General features: G+C 42.8%; 1 protein-coding gene across 1 annotated transcript in view; it reads right to left on the bottom strand.

The window, feature by feature from the left end:
- The window catches only part of LOC149328368 (sodium-coupled monocarboxylate transporter 1-like), a 57,661-nt gene that overhangs the window by 13,853 nt on the left and 23,893 nt on the right, over nucleotides 1–19,915 (bottom strand). Inside the window, exons 3-9 of the mRNA XM_089560032.1 lie at nucleotides 10,011–10,076; nucleotides 6,430–6,481; nucleotides 4,745–4,812; nucleotides 3,145–3,302; nucleotides 1,813–1,953; nucleotides 1,588–1,717; nucleotides 349–437 (exon numbers count right to left, since the gene is read on the bottom strand). Coding sequence (XP_089416158.1) covers nucleotides 349–437; nucleotides 1,588–1,717; nucleotides 1,813–1,953; nucleotides 3,145–3,302; nucleotides 4,745–4,812; nucleotides 6,430–6,481; nucleotides 10,011–10,076 — 704 coding nt within the window. The remainder of the gene's footprint in view (nucleotides 1–348; nucleotides 438–1,587; nucleotides 1,718–1,812; nucleotides 1,954–3,144; nucleotides 3,303–4,744; nucleotides 4,813–6,429; nucleotides 6,482–10,010; nucleotides 10,077–19,915) is intronic.

Below are 19,915 nucleotides of genomic sequence, written 5' to 3'. Positions count from 1 at the left end.
GTGAGAAACACTCCACCTGCCGGTTCATGCAACATCTCATTGAAGACGATGCATTCGTTTCAATTAGTCTACTATTATTTGGCTCAGCTATGACATTCTTCACGCCTTTATTCGTTTGTGTTTTGAATTTTTTCTAGGGATTCAAGGAATTTCTTTGCATTGCGGCTGTGGCTTGAAAGTAGTTTCGTTTAAACCTGCCATTACTTGAACGATATGAAAACTGCTAATTTATTTTTTAATCCTCTAAAAGATTTGGTGCAAGTTTGTGAGAAGTGCGCAATGCGAATAACAATAAAAACTATGATTACAAGCGGTTTTACCCAGGTAATGCATACAGACGCTACTCACCTTGTCGAGGCGCCGACTAGTCCAGCCAAGAAAATACCTCTGAGCACAGGAACGTCAGAGAGGCTGGTCGTCAAGTAGTATGGAACCACCTGGTACAGAGGGAACGGGATGATCAGAGGCCGTTAATAACGTGTTCCTATGTGAGATCCTCAGTATATTGAGCAAAGACAATAATGCGCTAAATTACTTCCTATGATTCCACGATGCAATGCCTGTGATAACGCTATCGAACAAAGTCAGTAGATTCTGACAGCTGTTCAATACTGTTCCTTCTATATAAACTAGCCATTACGTGTAATAAGAGACAAGTTCACTGAAACATTACTGATCAATTTTGTCATCTATTATGCCTTGTCTTCACATCTTCATTACAAATTTTGTCCTGCGCCCTTTTACCGTGCAAAGCGTAAAGAGATGCCAAGATCCATGTGCTAGCCAAGAAACTAAGAGCTGTATTCGCTACACCAAAGCAGCGAGAAGAATTTCTTGACTCTCAGGCACTTTTGGCACTGAGTTTTCTGAGTGCGGCTTGGAAACTTTTAACGAAGTCGCCCATGCTGCAAGCTTCGGGGGCTGAATAACAACTAAGTAGATTAAAAAAAAAGAATATTTATCTCTGCTCCTTTTGCGGACCGTTCTCTCCTTTAAGTAACCACTGGCTCTCTCTGGTTCTTGACAGGCAGCCATTTTACCTCCGAGCTATATAGAATGAGTTGGAGAGGAGATTACAGATTTCACTATTGGCAGCCCAGTCTCCAAAAGTAAAGAACGTAGGAACTTTAATCGCCCGGATACCTGTCCATGTTATAAAGTTTCCCTTTGGCGTATTCACCAGTGTTCTACAAGAAGGCGCCCTACAAGCTTCCTACAACAAGGACAAGCAGGTGCACTATTGGGTCACTAGTGGACCGTGCAGTTCTCTCCGGATCACTGTTCGTGAATTTTTCACGACATGTATTGTTATATGAGCGCAAACAATAGTTCAGCGTGCATTAGCATACTGAATGCGATCGTCGAATCAGCCGTTTGTTGTCGATACATTATCTGATATGTGGTTATATCCTAGACCGGGAGACTGCCTAATATATTACTGCACATGCCTCAGTGTGCAACTGGACGTAATACTGTGGACACAGAAGGTGTTGGCACCGAGCCTCTTTGAGGTGAATTCCTCTCCTGAGTCTTTAGTCGGAGCTTTGCTATCTACGAATTTTCTATGTACTCATAGAGGAAAGTCACCTGATCGTAACTCGTTATGCTTCCACTCAGTACAGGATCGCAGTCTCTGAACCAGTATATGATGGCTATGCCGGTGCAGTCTCCAAGGAAGAAGAAAACAAACACGAATAGAGGACCGGCGATGGCTATTCTGAAAAGAATTTCGCAAAAAGAAATTCTGGTCATAAATATTGTTATAGAATAACACCATTTCTTAAAGTCAGCGGTTTCAGGTACTACACGCACCCTTTCGCTTCCTTCAGTGTTCTGGCAGCCATGAACCTCTGCACTGCCATCTGATCGAAGCCCGTACGGACAAAGCTGAAAGCTAGGGCTCCTGCCATTCCACTCCAGAAGTTCTCGTCATTCGTCGCGTCGAAGCCGGTCCTGCACGTTAGCATGGGTGAATTTAACAAATATACATTGCCTGATATGCATAGGGCAGTCCTAAGCGCCTACATCCAGTCATCATGACCGGACAGTCGAAAGCTTCTTTGAAGACAAGGAATCGACAATTAGTCAAGTAAAAATATAGTACACTCTAGCGATGCGTGACTTCAAAACCAAAGAAGGCAAGCCGCAGAGAAAAGGCCAGACTGTGGTCAACAGCGGCTAAAGTTGGTATGCTATATGCGGTTTAACGTCCCAAAGCGACTCAAGCTATGAGATGCGCCGTAGTCAAGGGCTCCGGAAGTTTGGACCACCTGGGGTTCTTTAACGTGCACTTAAACGCACAATGACTAAAGTCTCTAGGAAAAGCAGTGTGGTGTTATTAGTAGAGTGCAGAGAAATATACATAGTGTATGGCTCATGAATATCCTCCGCAGACTGGAGAACCGTAAATTCTCTTGTTACAGTCCTATAGGCAGGACTGAAAAAAAAACAGATTTTGTATAGTGCTCTCACCCTGGTATCGTGAAAGAAATCAAGGCGCTCGGTGCGGTGAGACTAATTCATGACAGGATGGCAATACCTCAGATTAGCTTTGACTTACAGAACTAGCCTTGATTGGCACGGGAAGGTTTGACCCGAGAGAAAGGGGGCGGCTTATCATAGGTGATGCAACTATCAAGCCGACGTAAGCCACACCCTTGTTCTGGGACCAGTTTGCTGTCCCACCGAAGGCGTCAGTGCGAGAACAGCTTCAAATGTTCCTCAGGTGTCTCGGCAAGCCTCGACCTGCGTAAGAGCTAGCTCTATTTCGGAAGGTCTTCTTGGGGTTAACCGTTGCGAAACTAAAATTGATTACTAAATAGCCACTAACAACAATGTTGCAGCGAGACAGCCTTATTTTAGGCATAAAAGCTTAACTGAAACGGCTGTAAAAATTTTCTGAAATAGCAAAACGAGTCATTGACCACTGCCAATCATTTTTACATACGCGCTCTTTCGCAAAACGTAGCTTCTTTAAAGGGGCCCGACGCATTTCGACTATAAAGCGCCACCTGTCAAATATGTATTGATAACAGAGGCTTTCAGGCAGCTTCATGTGTAAAAGAGTTCTGGGCATATGCTCAGCACGTCGCGAGCCCGCGTAACCCGGCGGGAAGTGGCTAAGAATTGAGCTGTGTTGCTTACCGAAACCAGAATTCAGTGAGCTTGGCGTCGGTCATTGGTCTTAACGGAGGACTCACGTAGTTCGAGTCATAGATGACCTTAGCAATGATCACCAGGGGCGACAGGACCATGACGAAAGCTTGAGCGCAGTCAGCCCACACGACTCCGCGCAGACCACCCTTCGTGGAAACGACGAGCACGGTTGAATGGAGTAGAACTATGTGTGCTTAATGAGCAACAGCTTTGCTTGGTGTATTATGCCGGCTATGCATTAAATATCCTAGTGCCGAAATTACAGCACTAATATACGCAGCATACAGCTCCAAAAATGATGTCGACAACAAGCGCATTTATCCATCAATTCGAGAATTAATGAATAAGCGGACGTGGAATGCCTCAGTCATTATGATGCATATCGGGGATTAAAAATATAGTATAAGTGACCGATGATGGGAGCAGTAGAAAAAGGAAAACAGTGGGATAAATAAAAATGAACAGAAAGGCAGATAGGCTAATCAAGCGACGCCCAGAAAGCTAGCCTGCAATTGGGAAGGGGTACGGAGGGAGGGATATACAGGAGAGAGAGTAAATACAGATCACTTAAACAGGCAAAAGTTTCAAACAAAACATTCCAAGTCGTTATGGTTGCCCAGCCCACTGAATCACCTATTAGAGTAGGGTTTGAAACCGGGCAGAACTGTATCTATCCGCGTTAAAGCCACTGGTTGCCATACCACGGCTTCAGTGATCGCTCACTTGTGCAAAATTTTTTTGTCGCCTCTGTAAATAGGAGCAGAACATTTGCACAAGCCGTATTTTCTTTATTTTATTTTATTTTAATCGGAACATTCTTTCAGACGCAGTTGGTCTGGGATAACAGGGCTAAATGCGGATGCTCTCTGCCTGACCAGGGTCCTGTCACCAAGACACTGGTCGGCAAGTGAAAGTGATGGATTAAATTGTTATACAAATGGGAGCCATTAAACAGTTTAAAAAAACACCAACAACACAAAACGTAAGTTATGAACAATTATACATTTTGGGCATGAAAAAACACAAAAAATACTCGTGATATTAAATAAGACACCTTGCAAGTTTTTAAGGCTTTTTTAAAGTTCCCCGGCGATCTAAAGTGCTGTATGACATCTAGAAAACATAGATGGGTGTTCAGAAACTTAGAGATGAAGTACATCATTGTTTGGTTGTAATCACATAACCACCCAGAAAAGATGAGCAAGGAGGCTTCTATCGTTACTTCAATGCGAGGCAGTAATAAAGCCAAGCACTCGAACCTGTTCTGAGATAGAAAATGAACTAGAAGTGTTATGCCCAATATTCCCTACCATTACCTGTTGAGCCCACTATGATCCACAATGCATCCGCTTAGGTTCTTGTTTAACTCGGTTCTTCGGAAGACTTCGTTCTAGATTTTACTTTATTTTTTAAAGCGGTCTTCTACGTTCTAGCAAAGAAGATATTTCGAGTTCACTCCTTCAACCAAATTGTTTGCTGCGATTAGTAGTTTCATTGGCTGCACTGAGTCGCGGCTGCCAGAGTTTGGCAGCCTTTGTGAAACAAACATCCAGGACGTGCCACATCAAATGGAGTAGGAGATCCTCACCAGAGCCGTGTAAATAGTGCCTGCAAGTCCAATTCCTATGTCAGAGTACACCAGCGGCACTGGAAACACTGGAAAACAAGGAAAGCTTTAAAGACGGTGAGGACACATTACATTTCGGCAAAATGCAATTGTTATTGTCATCTCTTCATACATCAGGGCTGCCTAAATCACCATATCCAGCTAAAATAAAGAAACCTACAATGGAGCCTTGCATCATATAGGTGTGAATATGAACGGAGGGCGTAGCTAGTAACAAACACTTCCGTTTCTCGATGCCTATCAAGCCATATAAAATGCTTGTTAAATATTGGTTGTACTTAAGCGCTGTGCACAGATGACGGCTTCGCGCAAGCAGAATGCGTGCTTTTCGTTCTTTCAGCTCCTCATATATATGCGAAATAGTGAGGCGTCTCTCCTTGTATTTCCAGCCCAATCATCAAAAGTCATGTCTAGTCACAAGACTCAGAAAGTACTGTAGTAGAATGGGAAGTTGGGCGAGTTGGTATACGTTCATTTTGGGTGGAAAAACAGCGCGGAGGGACGGAAGACAAAGATGAAGGAAACCACACGGACGAGCATCTTTGTCTTCTGTCCGTTCGCGCTGTTTTTCCACATAAAACAATACTGAGAAGCATTTTTGAGGCGTAGCAAACTGATTTACCGCCAGAAGGAAACAATGAATCATGCTACGCAGTTTCGCTAATAGTTCAACAATGGTGTGCTAAATTATACACAGTCCCCCGAAAAAGCTTAAAGAACGCTTTTCAGTAAAAGAAATTTATTTGATCGACCCCTTAGGTGAATCGCCTTCGTGTCTGCGCCGAGAAATATGTTTTTCCGCGCTCCTTAATCTCACAAACGTTTATTGATGGCATATGTGTTTATTTTTCCCTAGAGCTTCGGCAAAATCGGCGTCAAATGTGCGACAGAAACAACGGTTTTAAATGCCGAATTCGACTACCCAATTCTGATAAGGAGAGAAACAACCCGGATTTCAAAGTGGGGTTAGATTCAACGCTGATTCAAATGGAGTTGCTTCGTTTTCTCACGTCTCAAGCTATTCCACCATTGCTGTAGCAGCCAGCGCTGTGCGCTCTACCCGATGTACGCGGTTTGGCAGAATTTCTTTAATTGTGCCAGCACTGTGGTTTACCTCTAGAACACTTCCTGTTTGATGAATTTTGATGGGAGCGTTTTTGGAAAGGTGGCACTTACCTGCACCGCCGCCTTATTAAACACTGCGCAGAATTAAACACTGCGGAGAACATCCCCCCTAAAATCAAAAATTAAAACGTTTATTACTCAATTTTTGTTCATTAACGGTATATTCATAGAGTTCCTTGAGGTTCATAATGTAAGCGTTGCTGTACAACCTACCTCCGCAGACAGCACCAACGCATCCCTCAAAGCTAGAAAGGAGAAATCTCCCAAAGTTACAAGAATCACCTGATGTTATCAGGGATTTCGTTATTTCGAGCCAGGGGTCATTTCTGCGATGACAACTTTTTTGCTTAACAGACACGAATAAAGTTTTTCCACATCGTTGCTCAATGAGGCCCTATTTGCAGTTTCGACTTTTGGGCCTCCTGATGTATATATACCCCATAACCATGTACTGTAGTGTAACTATGAAATAAACTTCATTTGATTTGAAAAAAAAACAAAGATTCAAGCCGATGACTTACTCGTTGACAATGCAATGGCAGAACTGAAGATTCCCACAGCACCTACACTTTGCTGCAAGAGGCCACATTTCATGAACGTTATTATAAAGAGTCGTAATGTTTGTTGTATCCCAAAAGCATTTACGTGAAAAGGAATATTATTTGAATAACGTATTAATATATTATAAACCGCCGCGCTATCTGTCTAGGGAGAGTGGGTCAAAACCGTGACTAGATTTTTTTTAGAAATAATAACATCATTATAAACATTTACAGTCCCACCCCACGGACATTTATCTTCTATTTTGGGGAGCCACTAAAGCAGATTTTTTTTTCTTTCCGTTTGATTCGAGATTTCGCTTTCCTAGTATCTTCCTTTATGACATATTGTGTTCTTGGTCTCCATCAGGAATCATTATTGAAATATTAGAATATTTACAAAACTTTTAAATGGTGCTACCTCGGGCCCAATCGTTTTATGCTTTAAAAGTGCTTAGGTAAAGTTGGCATGAGCACAGAAAAAAAAATAAAACCCTGAGCTACCAAATCTTGCTTCGCATCGCATCTGTTTCTGCATAGCTTGCAATTTCAATTCATTTCTGTAATTAATTATTAGCTCTATTTAACGCCATCTGAAGTCACATCTTGCATGGATCACCATTTGAAAGTTGGTATGCCATCGTCTTCGTTAGTGACTGCGACATTGCAACTAGCGTGGCAAGTACAAGGACAGCGACAAAAGGAACCGACGGGACAGCACGCTACACTTCAACTGACGTTTTAATGCACACATAACAGATTTTACACTTGTATTTGGCGCATGCTCAGGAGACTGTACCCCCACCCCATTCTCCTTATCACGAAGCAGGTTGTCATAACCAAAAGTAAACGTTTAAACCAAATTGACGCGCAAGTTTTTCGACAGATAAATTATATCTTTTTTCGTGAGGGCTACTGAGGGTGTGCTCACGCACTTGTCCCCTGCCTTATCAATGCAAAATGCTTCAAATATCTCCCTGCTTCATAGGCAGGGTGATAGGGAGATATTTGAAGCATTTTGCATTGATATGGCAGGGTACAAGTGCGTGAGCACACCCTCAGTAGCCCTCACGAAAAAAGAGATAATCTATCTGTCGAAAAACTTGCGCGTAAATTCGGTTTAAATGTTCACTCTTTGTTGTGACAACATGCTTCGTGATAAAGAGAAGGGGGCGGGGGTACAGTCTCCTGAGCATGCGCCGAATACAACTGTAAAAATCTGTTATGTGTTCATTAAAACGTCAGTTGAAGTCTAGCGTGCTGTCCCGTCGGTTCCTTTTGTCGCTGCCCTTGTACTTGCCACGCTAGTTGCAATGTCGCAGTCACTAACGAATACACACCAACTAGCCCAACTGTCTTCCATGGCCATAGTGTTGTACGGATAGTTACATGTGATCGCTAATTGCAAGCACTTTAAATCTCTGACTTTACTGAATTCAAATAATCTTTAAATTCTTTTTCTCTCTTCCCCCGTGCCTCTCTGTGATGGCTGTAAATAAATTGCATGCAACAGTGACACATACTACAGTGGCACGTAATGAATATGGCACTTATGGTATGCTCTTCTACTTCTTTGCCTGCCTATTAATAATGATATTCATCTTCAGTTCCTTCCGCTGAGAGTGCTGAAATTGTTTTTCTTTTCAAGTTATTTCTATTATAAAGCTTCTTCCTGCACCATTCCGTACGCACCTCATTCTCTCCCTGCCACTGAAAGCGGCTATGAGCTGCTGTTTCAGTGGCCTCAGAGTTTCCCGAATACCTCAGTGCAGGCTAATCCGAAAGATGTTCTCTCAATAATACCCCGTTACGATTGCTGTACATAATGCCATGCGTGAGGTCCACGCTCCTGAGTTTTTCCGTCGTTTCTCATAAATATGCAGCCCTCTTGTCAGTAGCATGGCTTCCGCACTTGCTTCGCAGTTTCCTCACGTATGTGCCAAATGCAGCGGTAATCGCCGCTTGAGACCCACCATATTTCGATGCCATGGTTTTTATTAACGTGTCAGAACTGTTCAGGAAGCGTGAGCCCCGTTGCGAAAGCTACGGTGATCCGCAGACATGGCCACGCACTCCCGCGACCCTTAAGACACGGTCTAATTGAGTCAAATAAGCTTAAGAAAACAGCTGTATTTTATGCCGTACCGATACTAATAAAGAACGCCAACAGCCAACGAAACCAGGGTCAGCATAGGAGAATGTCTTCTGCTTTTTAATTGCTGTGTTTATCAATAGCAAAAGAATAGTTCAATTAGTAACTCTAAAAGTACTGATTAGAAAGTAGAAGAAAACCAATCGCATGGCTGTGGTGCTGTTCGAACCACCGCCGATATGGACGAAGGTGACGCTAGTTAAAACTCTCAACATTAGGTTGGTCGGTTGATGAGGTTTAACCTCCTGAATCGCCTCAGGCTACGAAGGACACCATTAGGTAACACGCAACATAAATATACCTGAAATCAGAAAACTGACAAGCCGCCGCTGCAGCTAGGTTGGTAGATCAGCGTACGTAAAACTCGAAGGTACAAGGTTCGCATCCCACCTAAGGTACAATAAAAAACGTGAAGGAAAACGTTCGCCTATCCCTTCCTTTGGTTGCGGTGGCTGTTGGCGGCATTTCATCTCATGTACAGCCACGCTAATTCCTGTAAAATTTTCAAAACGCTGAATAGAAAACTGTACTCTACAAATGATAAAGTTGTGTAGTGGCACACACGCCATAAGCACTCTCATACTTTAAACGAGTACACTTTCCGGACTGACTGCTTTAAACATTCATTCTTCCCACTAACCATACGCGAATGGAATACCCTTGACCCAATTATCACAAGCTGCTCATCATTAAACACCTTTGTAGCCCTCGTCGAACACCAACTGGGCACGGAATAAATACTTTACGTACTCTTGCGTATGTACCCGCCTTCCAGTCAGGCACCGATCGCGTTCATTGTGTGCGCATTTCTACATGTTCTTCCGTTGCATTACCTTCCATTTTTGCCTATTATTTTTTTAAATATTGATTCATTGGCTTCCAGTGTCTGTTCTTTGTTCCATGATTAGTGTTCTCTGTTCCGTTCATTTGAAAGTTTATACCCCTTTACTTCTATTCTTGAGTTCTTGTTAAACGCCTTGCCCTCACAACGCTGAGTGTTTACCTTTGTGTTATGCTTCCTTCACTTATTGTGCTTACTTATTTAGACTGTTCAACTTATGCCCTTCCTGTTATAATCCCATATGGGATTGACAGTATGTACCAATAAATAAATAAATAAACAAACAAAAAAGAGCCCATTTTAGGTGCTAAATATAGTGGTACGTCGCAGTAGCATACTGTCGTACTATAAGGCTATATATTATTATTCTTTCACAGCGGATGATATATATGACCATCATAGCACTACATTTGAAGGGCCAGAAACACTGTCGAATTAACATGTGAGTGCCCATTGCCTAGAAGTCCACGGTAAAAAAAGAGTGCAAGTGTTGGCCCCTCTGGGAGTACCCAGCTTATCTTCTTGCTGTGATAAGCTAAAAAAAGAAAAATCTCTGGACTTCCAACTTACGCTGAGGATAAAGTAGACGACACACGCGGTGACGCCAACCTTGTTGTCGAAGCGCATGCGTAGGTACTATCATAAAAAAAAAGAATAGAGACTTGGTTTACCACGTATAAAAGTCTTCAGAATGCAACTGTTCTGCAATGATCAAATACAAGTTACTACGGCTGCGTTGTCACTCATGTTCTAATCGCTCCCCTTTTCGGGTCCACATAATGGCCGCCGAAAATTTACTTTTTGCATAAGGGATTACAGTTTGCTGCCTAATAAGGTTGCCATTTTTCTGTCTGAGTAAAGCCATTTAGGATTGTTATAGCCTAAGGAAAGAATTTAGCCAAAAGTTAAAAACCTAAATTACAAAGATATTCCTTCCCAACTTTAGACAGTAGCAAGACACAGAGATAAACCATGGATAACTCGGGTGTTCAAGCGACTGATTAATAAGGGACATTATCTTCTAACTGCCTGCAGGAAGCATCGTAATACTACAATACATGAAATGATGCGGCTTCTTGCAAAATATTTCAAACAAAAACACGGTTGCTAAAGAAAAAGACATCTTTAGCGCTGGCCCTAAGATAAATAGCAGCCCGAAAGAAATGTGGAACTGCCTAACAACAAACTGTAGAGGATAATCTGGCATTCCTAGTGTAAAGAATGAAAATGTGCTCGTTACTGAGGACAATGCATTAATCTTTATTTCTAGTCTGTTTTTAGAACTTCCTCTTATAACGGTCTAATGGTTATCCGTGACGCTGTGTCCGAGCCTGTGCCAGAATTTATTTCGACATAAAGTGGTGTAGTCAAATTACTTACCAATGAAAAGCCTCCTATATTCCTTCATGATATCCATACTAATATCGATGCTAACATACAAACAGATGCCATTTTTTTGGAATTCGCCAAACCATTCAATACGTTACTCATAAACGCCTACTCTTAAAGCTTTCCCGACTTAACTTGCACCCAGACATTATTTTGTGGATAAACCAATTCTACTCATCGCTCGCAGTCCATTATCGTTAATAACTGCTCCTCTAACCGCATATAAGTCACATAATGCGTTCCACAAGGAACGGTTCTTGGCCCCCTATTATTCATAATTTATATTAATGATTTACCACAAACCTATCATGTCGAGCGCATTTAGTCGACTATGATTGCGGTATTTATACAATTTTTACTAATATAAACGAACAACGTTTCCTTCAGGAGGAACTTAACCGCTTTCAAGCCTGTTGTAATCTTTGGTTGATGGTCCTAAACCTCACTAAATGCAAGCCAATGTCTTTTCATCACCATCGCAACCTGTATTTATCGACGTATTCAATTTTTGATCTCTTTACCCCAGTTGTTCTATCATATCCTGCCCCAGTTGTTTCATCAGTTGTTCCATCATCATGCCTAGGCATCACAATCAGGTGTGGTCTGTCATGGAGTGAGCATGTAACAAATCTAATCTCATCTGCGAATACACAACTAGGCTTCCTTAAACGTAACGTTCACCACGCTCTACAAGATGTAAAGCTACTTGCATACAAATCATTCATCCGGCCGAAACTTGAGTACGCATCCGCCATTTGGGACCCACAGCAAGCATACCTCATTGAACCTTTAGAAACCGTACCAAACAGAGCAGTCCGTTTCATTCATCGCTCATACTCATACGATATCAGCGTATAATCTGTAAAACAGCTGTCTCAATTACGAAGCCTTTCGTGCGTCCCCACATTTCTAGCCAGTACCTGTTTCACAAATTTTATTATCCCCATCTCACACAGTAACCATACATCTGTGCACCTACATCACGTACGTCTCACCATATCGTTCATCCGTTTAAAGTCTCACGCCAACGTGCTCGTACAACTACTTTTCGAAGTCATTTTTCCTTGAAGCAGCAAGTAAGTGGAACAACCTTCGCCATGATATTGCAGCCATCGCCGGTCCCTCCACCTTCCTAGACGAAGTCTCATCGCAGTTGGCATCATGAAAATATATTATATGCACTTATGTTAACCTCACCGCTCATGTATTACTCCCACAAGGAGGTCTTTAAGGAAATAAAAATGAAATGAAGTGAACTGAAATGTAATCTCCTCTGCAAATGGGCGTGATGGTATACTTTCCTCTGTGATAAAAATTGTGCAGACACGTTTTCTTACTACCTGAATATCTTCTTTGCAAGATTGCTAACTTCTTTCATTCCCCACGAATGGAGGGTTTCGAACGTACTTCAATTTTTTTTAAAAACGATCCAAAGAATGTTGCATCCAAGTACTGACTAATTTCTCTAATAAGTGTGTATAGCAAAGCCATAGAACAAGTAGTGTACACCGCAATAATAAAGCATCTAAAAACAATAATGTTTCTCTGAATCTCAGCACAATTTTTAGTCTGGCCGTTCATGTTCAACACAAATAACAGAATTAAGTCACAATCTTTTTTTTCATTTGGCGTGCGTGTATAGATTATTCACTGTATATTTTCACTTTAAACAGCTTTTGATTTTGATCCCCATGATTTGCTTTTACATAAATTATCTCTGCTATTTCTTTTTCCTTATTGATTTCAGTATTACCTGCAGGATCGCATGCAAAGCGTTGTAATCAAAGGCTTGCAATTTTACTGCGTTGCCGATACGTCTGGAGTCTTGCAAAGGTCTGTTTCAGGGCTTTTGTTCTTTCTGGTGCATTTCGAGGACATTGTTCAGGGTATCACCAATACATTACGTCTGTATGCGGACTATTCCACTGTTTATCAGACCAATAAATGGTTTTCTGACAATGATTCCCTACAACGGCACTTGGGCAATAAACAGCACTGGAAAGTAAAGTGGCAGGTGCCTAGGAATTTCTCTAAGTGTAATTTTGTTGCCATACATTAGATTCTGTAGCGCTGTCGCTAACGAATGAGAATAAACACATTAAAATTTCTTTTCCATCTAAATTAATTTGGACTTAGTTCATTGAGTATGTTCTAGTAAGAGCATGTGAAATGTTAAATCTTATACAACGTAATATACGCAACAACTTTCCATATTACAGTACGCTTGTACGGTTTGCAGTCTTGTACGCGTTCCAATAAAGTAATCCATTACCACTACAATAATATGAATTGTAACAGATTACATGGGTCAATTACAGCCCCACAAAAGTAACTACAGTTGCAGAAAGTCATCGATTATTACTGTGGTAGTTGGCCTTCTGCTTTTATGGCCGTAACATATATTGCTCAGACTAACAATAACTACTGCGGCCTAAGTGCTTTATTTTCGAAGTAGCTGCTTCTCATTCTTCCGCATTTTCTCGTGAAGAGATCAACAGCTACACCAAACACTCTAAATGCATGCGCCGTAGGGAACGGAGGAGGTATAACGTGTAAACACAGCTCAAATGGCGCTCGCTGCGGCTTTTATGCCCGTTAGCTTGTACCACAAAAGAGAGCGGCTGCTCACGAACAGCTGCGCTAGCATGCTGGGTTCATCTTTTACTTCTTTTTTAGTTCGCTTAACTGCCACTGTCGCCAGTGAGGCTGCAGGGTACGCCGCAGCACCGTGATGCTGCCAGCTAATGTACCTTTTCGCTTGTGTTGACGTGGGTTTGGTTGATTGTGGCAAATTATGGACATCCGCTTCACCTGCTATAATGATCTGGGCTGCGACCAACGAGCTGGGAGCTAGTCATCCAACTCGCAAAATGTTCACAATAGTCGCGCGGAACGCGAGTTTTTGTTGCAAATCGAAACGCCCCTACAGTGAAGTGAGCTTATTTCGCGAGATTCCTCTGACTGTCGTGCCCAACCGGCGATTCAATGGGATATCTTGATAAGTAGAAAGAGCAGTGAATGAAGCATCCATGATGCGCGAGGCTCGGTCAAGGCTCGATCAGAGTGGGGGGATTTTAAGGCGCAGGCTTTTTTCCCCAAGCCATGCAGCCGGGATAGCCAAGCTCATTGCCGGGCCACGGCTTGTACAATATGAACAACACCGCGGATACCTAGATCATGGAGTGCGGACGCGATATTCTTGCCACCAGAGCATCTTATGGCCTCTAGGGGGCCAGCAGCATTTGTGGAGGTGCTGGGTTAGATCGCCAGTGGTACTGGCCACCCACCGGTCCTCCAATAGGTACAATGATTCCCCTGGCGCGGTGGTCGGCCCTTCTGGGGTGAAATGCTTCTTGAAAGGGTCTTGGCCAACACTCGCTAAGAGCTTCTTGTTGGGCGAGTTGGTGCATACTCTTGTAGGCACGAATTGCGCACAAAAGACACACACAGGAAGAAACACAAGGGAGACTGAAACACGAGGGAACTTTCAGCATCCCTCGTGTTTTTCCTGTGTGTGTCTTTTGTGCGCAATTCGTACCTACAACAACACTCGCTCAGTGGATAGATCTAGTAATGTTACCTCTATCCATAGAACAGAGACACGACGGCGAGTACCCCACGCAAAATTAGTCTTAAAAGGAACTCTCGAATTACTAACGTTCACTTCGTTCTGCATATCTATATGTACTGGCGGCAATAAAAGCAGATGCACCGTAGAGGCAAATTAAAATTTGTTTTCCCTGCAACCTGATACTGCAGGGACAGCTTCGCTCTCTCGGTGCACATATGCTTGTTTGGCGAATGGTCATTTCCGTACTCCTTATTTCTTTGTGTCATTGTAAGGCACTTCTAGAAAAGAACTTCGAACGCACAGGAAATTCTTGAAAGAAAAGTGCTAGAAAGGCAAGGACGAAAACGCACTTTCAAAGCATCGTGTCTGTCTCATTTGATCCTCGTCATTTCTGCGATTTTATTTTTTCCACGACAGAAGCCCATGTGGTCTATGCTTCTGGCAATGCAAAGCACCTCAGTAGTAGAGCTGGATTAAACAGGGTCCTGCCTTTACGCGCCTTTTTCAGCTACATCCATTCATCCGTGCTCTGTGCGAAAGCCGCTCTGTTTGGTGAACGGGAACTGCCTGTGGTAGGAAGTACGTTGCGGCGCCATCCGACAGGGCGGAAAGTCCTTACTGTGCGGCCATGTAATATGCCTCGGGACGCAAACAAGCATAGGAAATTGCGGTGATCTGTTTGTGGAGCGGATATGAATGCGCGCGATGCTTCGCAGCTGGTTCGTCCTCGCTCTGCCGCTAAGGAAACATCATTGCTAGCCTCTCTATTTGGCGTCACGCTGAGATTGTCAGAGCTTTACCGTTGGTTATAACCTGTATTTAGAAAGTAACTAGTTACAGCAATCGATAACAGAAAAACTAGCGAACTTACCTCGTTACCGTTTGAAAAAGTAATCAATTAATTACCAGCCCACAAAAAAATGAAATTGATTACAAGGATTCAATTACCTGTAGTACTTTACGTACCACTCTGGTAGTTTGTGCCCCGCGAACTAAACTTCTGTCAGGTATGCCTGAACGGTTACAATACCGCGCCACTCGATTTATTTATAATAATTACAACTTTACTTCCAGTGTTACACTAAGCACTTCTTGAGAATTCAGCCCATTCCAGGGCTCAAATTTCTATAGGCTCTAGGTAAAGCATACCAAGTGTCCTTGCGCTAACATTCAAAGTATTGAAGTATATGACAAATAAATGCTGTCTTCTCCTCAGAGCAGCGGTGGTGTGGGGAAAAGCAGGGTGTGACGTCACGGAAAGCAAGATTTCAAATGTCAGCTATACGTCAACCACACCTTTCCGTACCTCTTTGGGTACAGCAACACGACACTCGGTGGCATTTGCCTTCGATGGGATTAGTTTTTTTTTTCCTTGAAAGCAAGAGTTTATGAAGCAGAAATGTGCCGGTACCATCAATGACGTCATTATGCCATCCCTACCTGGCGCTGTGGGCTGCGGAGAAGTTTGAAGGCCATCGCAATTTTATAAGTGATCATGTCGCTGTTTCAAATTCCAGCCTGAAAGGACTTCGTATGCTTTACCTTCAAATTTCACATTTTGACCCGTTCAATCTGGTCGATTTCTAAAACATATGCGGTTATCCTTGAAGGTAGGGTTGGAATCAGAACTATTAAGCAGACGCAGAAAAAAAACATCCGGTTAGAAAAACCTTTCAGAATTCATTTCGGCATACGTAAAGTAGACCGCGAAACTTACTTTTGCTTATTCATTTTACTCCTAAGAGGCACGATAATCATTTCAAATTAACATAAATTAATTGCTGAACTATATTTGACGACCCATTTTTTCCGATCGCCATCAACTAATGGAATCAACTGCCATAGTAAATATTTTTTGCGAAAATGAAGCGTCAGCTAGGCCTCTGTTTTGGTGTGTATACCGGTTTTCGCGGTTGCCATCTTTGTTGCTATTCGTAAACTTGTTTCATTGAGTTGTTATGCATTTTTTTGCTTGTTTCCAAACGTGGGCGCCATTGACACGTTGTGTACTTTTTCCCCACGTAAAAATAGCTTCAGGCGCTGCAAGAATTTGAAATAAATAGCATAATAACAGTTTCACGGTTCCACACAAGCTTACACGCACATACCCTGTCGTGTCGCGCAGTTTGTAGCGGTCCATGTCATTAGCAAATTTCCGTGTCACACAAGAGCTGTGTTTTTGCCGCAGCGACAGCAGCTGGCTGGCTGGCAGGATGAGTCCGGCGTAGCATGCGGACGGAACCCTTCGTTGGTTGTCAGGTTTACAGCCATTAACTTCATCCTAAGCACTTCTGTATTTTAGTATTGTCAGCGCAGCAGACAGGCATGTGGCGGCCCTTTCTACGCACTATTCCCAGCTCCATTGCTCCGGTTTTTACCATGCTGGGGTGTATAGTGCTCAAGAGGTTCCTTCCGTTTTCATGCCTATATATCGAGTGTCATCAGTGACAAAACATTGTTTAAAAGGCAGCCAATGGCGTTCGCATGCTATTTTACCTCATGCTCATCGCTGAAAATTAAAGTACTGGGCTGAAATTTTTAAAATATTTGCTCTAGAGCACCAATGCGCCTGATGGGCGTTCGTTCAGCCAGAGCTTTTGTCACGGCTCGATCACAACAGCGCTATTTGTCATCGCTAGCTCCGATAAAGAAGCCATGCAAGCTGCGCGCAACTGTGACATATCACCGTCCGACAGGAGGGTTGAACGTCCAGATATGTGTGCCTGGGAACGCCGTTTCCCCAGTAATCTAAACCTTATTGTGTGGACCTGCTTTCTTCGGAGGCTGTTTGAACTATGTGCGCATCGGCTTTTCTGTAAATTTCACTTCCCTTTCTTCAAGTTAAGTGGATATGCCTTATCTCGTTCTGGCATTTTTTGTGGTGTTCTAAGAATTTTCTCTACGGCGTTTTTTGGCAGGCGTGATCGCACTCACAAAAACGACCAAGTGTATGAAGCGCTGCTTCCCTACTGTTCATAACGCCTTAGCTATAATCAGGTTTGCAAGCCGGTATGTGTTCAAAGATAACGAAATTTTCTGGAAGAAGTACACTGGCGCCATTAGTTGAAATATTTGGTGATGTAAAAACACACAGTCGATATTTTTTCATGTCTCAAATGCCCCAAGTTCCCAGAGTACAGTGCTACAGCAGAGGTTTGCGAAGCCATGTCCACCGGAAATATTTTGAATGCCCGTGGAACATCTTACATTGAGGTACACTCCTTGTTCCCCTTAACCTTCGGCAGATCCATGCATCGCTAAACTTAAACGCATCGCTCGGGGGACCTCTCCAGTTGTTGAGAATGACAATTTCCTTAGTGACCCCAGAAAGCAAGAAAAGGCTCCTTCGAAAGTCGCCACATATAATAGACATTCACTTTCATGAAGTCTTCTAATAGGATAGAAACGTTGAAATTCCTTTCAAATCCGAAAATCTTTAAAACCACGGATAACAGACGACGCACTAAGGGCGTGTTGGCCGCTAAGGCAGTTGGCACAGTTGTTAACATCGCACTTCTCTGGAACGTTCTGGCGCTCAGTGTAGTTGCATTTACTCCTTTCAGCAAAACAGAGCCGTGAAAGGGCCTTGCCTGTATTGGCTCGTTGCTACCAAAATTTCAGCCTTGCCTGATGCTAATGTAGACTGCAATATATAAAAAAAGTTAGCGCAGTTATTCCCTCATCGTTTCTTTAATTTAGGGCAATAATAACCACTAGCAAACGGTGCTCTCTGACGCGTGCATACTATTACTTGGTAAATAAGTTTAACGCCCCTCAAAGGGGTCGCGGCATCAGTTTCCAGAACGCCACACTTCAGCTGAATGGTCACAATGAACCACCTCCAAAGTTTCACCATCTGCTAAATTTCGACCCTGGACTTCGAAGTACAATCCTCAGTCAAGGCTCAAACAGTTCGTGCTGCGTGTACAGGTAAGCATCTTCATCAATACACATAACATGTTGTTGCGAAGTTTTTTTTATGCCCAACCAAATCATAGAAATAGGAAGCCAGAGCGATGTACGTACAAGATGCCAGGAGGGAATGTTGACACAGGCCGAGGAGAAATCGGCTTCGAATTCTGAATAAATAATACAGTAGAATCTCGCAGCCTGAAGCCCGTCTGTACAGGCGTATGTCGTGTTGTTCCCAAACCTTATTGGCTATATCCTAAATTACTGCTAGGGAGCCGCGGTGCATGTTGCGCTCACTGTAGGCTGACATGGATCACCGACATTGAGTTCACACCATTCAAAAGTGGGCGATTGACCGCGGCACGCCATGTACACCTAAAATATCGCTATAGTTCGGGAAACGTTTCGGGTAATAAGCCGTACCAGATTCGCGATCTTGTAATGAGCTTTCATCATTTAAAAACAGTGAACGGGTGAGATTTGTGACACAGGTCAGCACACGGCATTTTTATCCTTAGAGAGAGAGAGGGAATTCCTTTAGAGGGAAAATCTTTAGAGAGAAAAAAAAGAGGGATACCCTTTAGAGAAAGCAGCGAGTTTAGCCGGCGTGGCAAAATCACTGACATGCTACACGGCGTGAGGAAGGGAACTTAGGAGAGAAAGGCAGAAGGACAGAGGTGCAGAAAAGGGAAAATAAAAGAAGGTGAGCACAAATACGTAGTGCTCCGTAGATTCATGGAGAGGGTGATTGTACTTAGCGTACGGATTTCTTTCTTTACACTAGAACATAACATGTACTACACATTTGTCTGAGGTGAAACACGACAGCAAGCTGATTTAAAGGCGCATACAAAATGAATTTCCGTTTTTATTTCCCATTCTGTTGTTTTTTACACAGAGGGTAACTTGGGATACGCATAGGCAGTTAATGCATAACCAAAATGCTTTTTTTTCTGCGCGGGAAGTTTTCGCAAGAGAAACTGGGCTTCTAAATGAAAGACAATGACCCCAGCTACTCGTTGGATGGCGAATTCAGGAATGAAATTCTTTAGTCACTAGCTACAACGACTACTGTCATGTATAACACAAACCGCACTAAAGCAAGTCAAACCGGGTACAACGGAATCGATACAGGCATAAGTGAGTTTCGCGATAAAAGTGTTGGTAATACGTTTCAAACCTCGTACGCCTTTTTCGATTTCACATCGAAATTCTAACGAACACTTATTTAGAGGCAGTGTTGCAATAGGGGAAGCTCTTTGCTGAGCAAGCCAAATTCTCAGACTCTCAGCGATGTTATAATTATTTTTGGGTCAATTAGCAACAAATTTATTTCACAGAAGGGCAGTATCAAAGATTTTTACCGCCTGAGACAAGCTAATGTACTTCCTAACGGTGAAAGGCAATTCAAGTGATCTCAATAGAAATTGTACAGAGAGAAACAGGTCCCTCCTTTCATAAACTGCTCATCACCGCCAGATTAATTTATTTTACTGCCCGCTGCAACACGAACAACGATATAAAACGAAAATCACCTATTCAAACAAAGCATAAAGCAAGAGCTCCTCTTAAAGCGCACACAGCTAGCGAACTTGATCGCGGT

Source organism: Amblyomma mixtum, chromosome 9 (genome assembly GCF_055824585.1).
Source record: "Amblyomma mixtum isolate Tamu chromosome 9, ASM5582458v1, whole genome shotgun sequence".
Taxonomy (NCBI): Eukaryota; Metazoa; Arthropoda; class Arachnida; order Ixodida; family Ixodidae; genus Amblyomma; species Amblyomma mixtum.
Note: the sequence above shows the minus strand (reverse complement) of the source record. Positions and strands in the feature narration are given on the sequence as shown.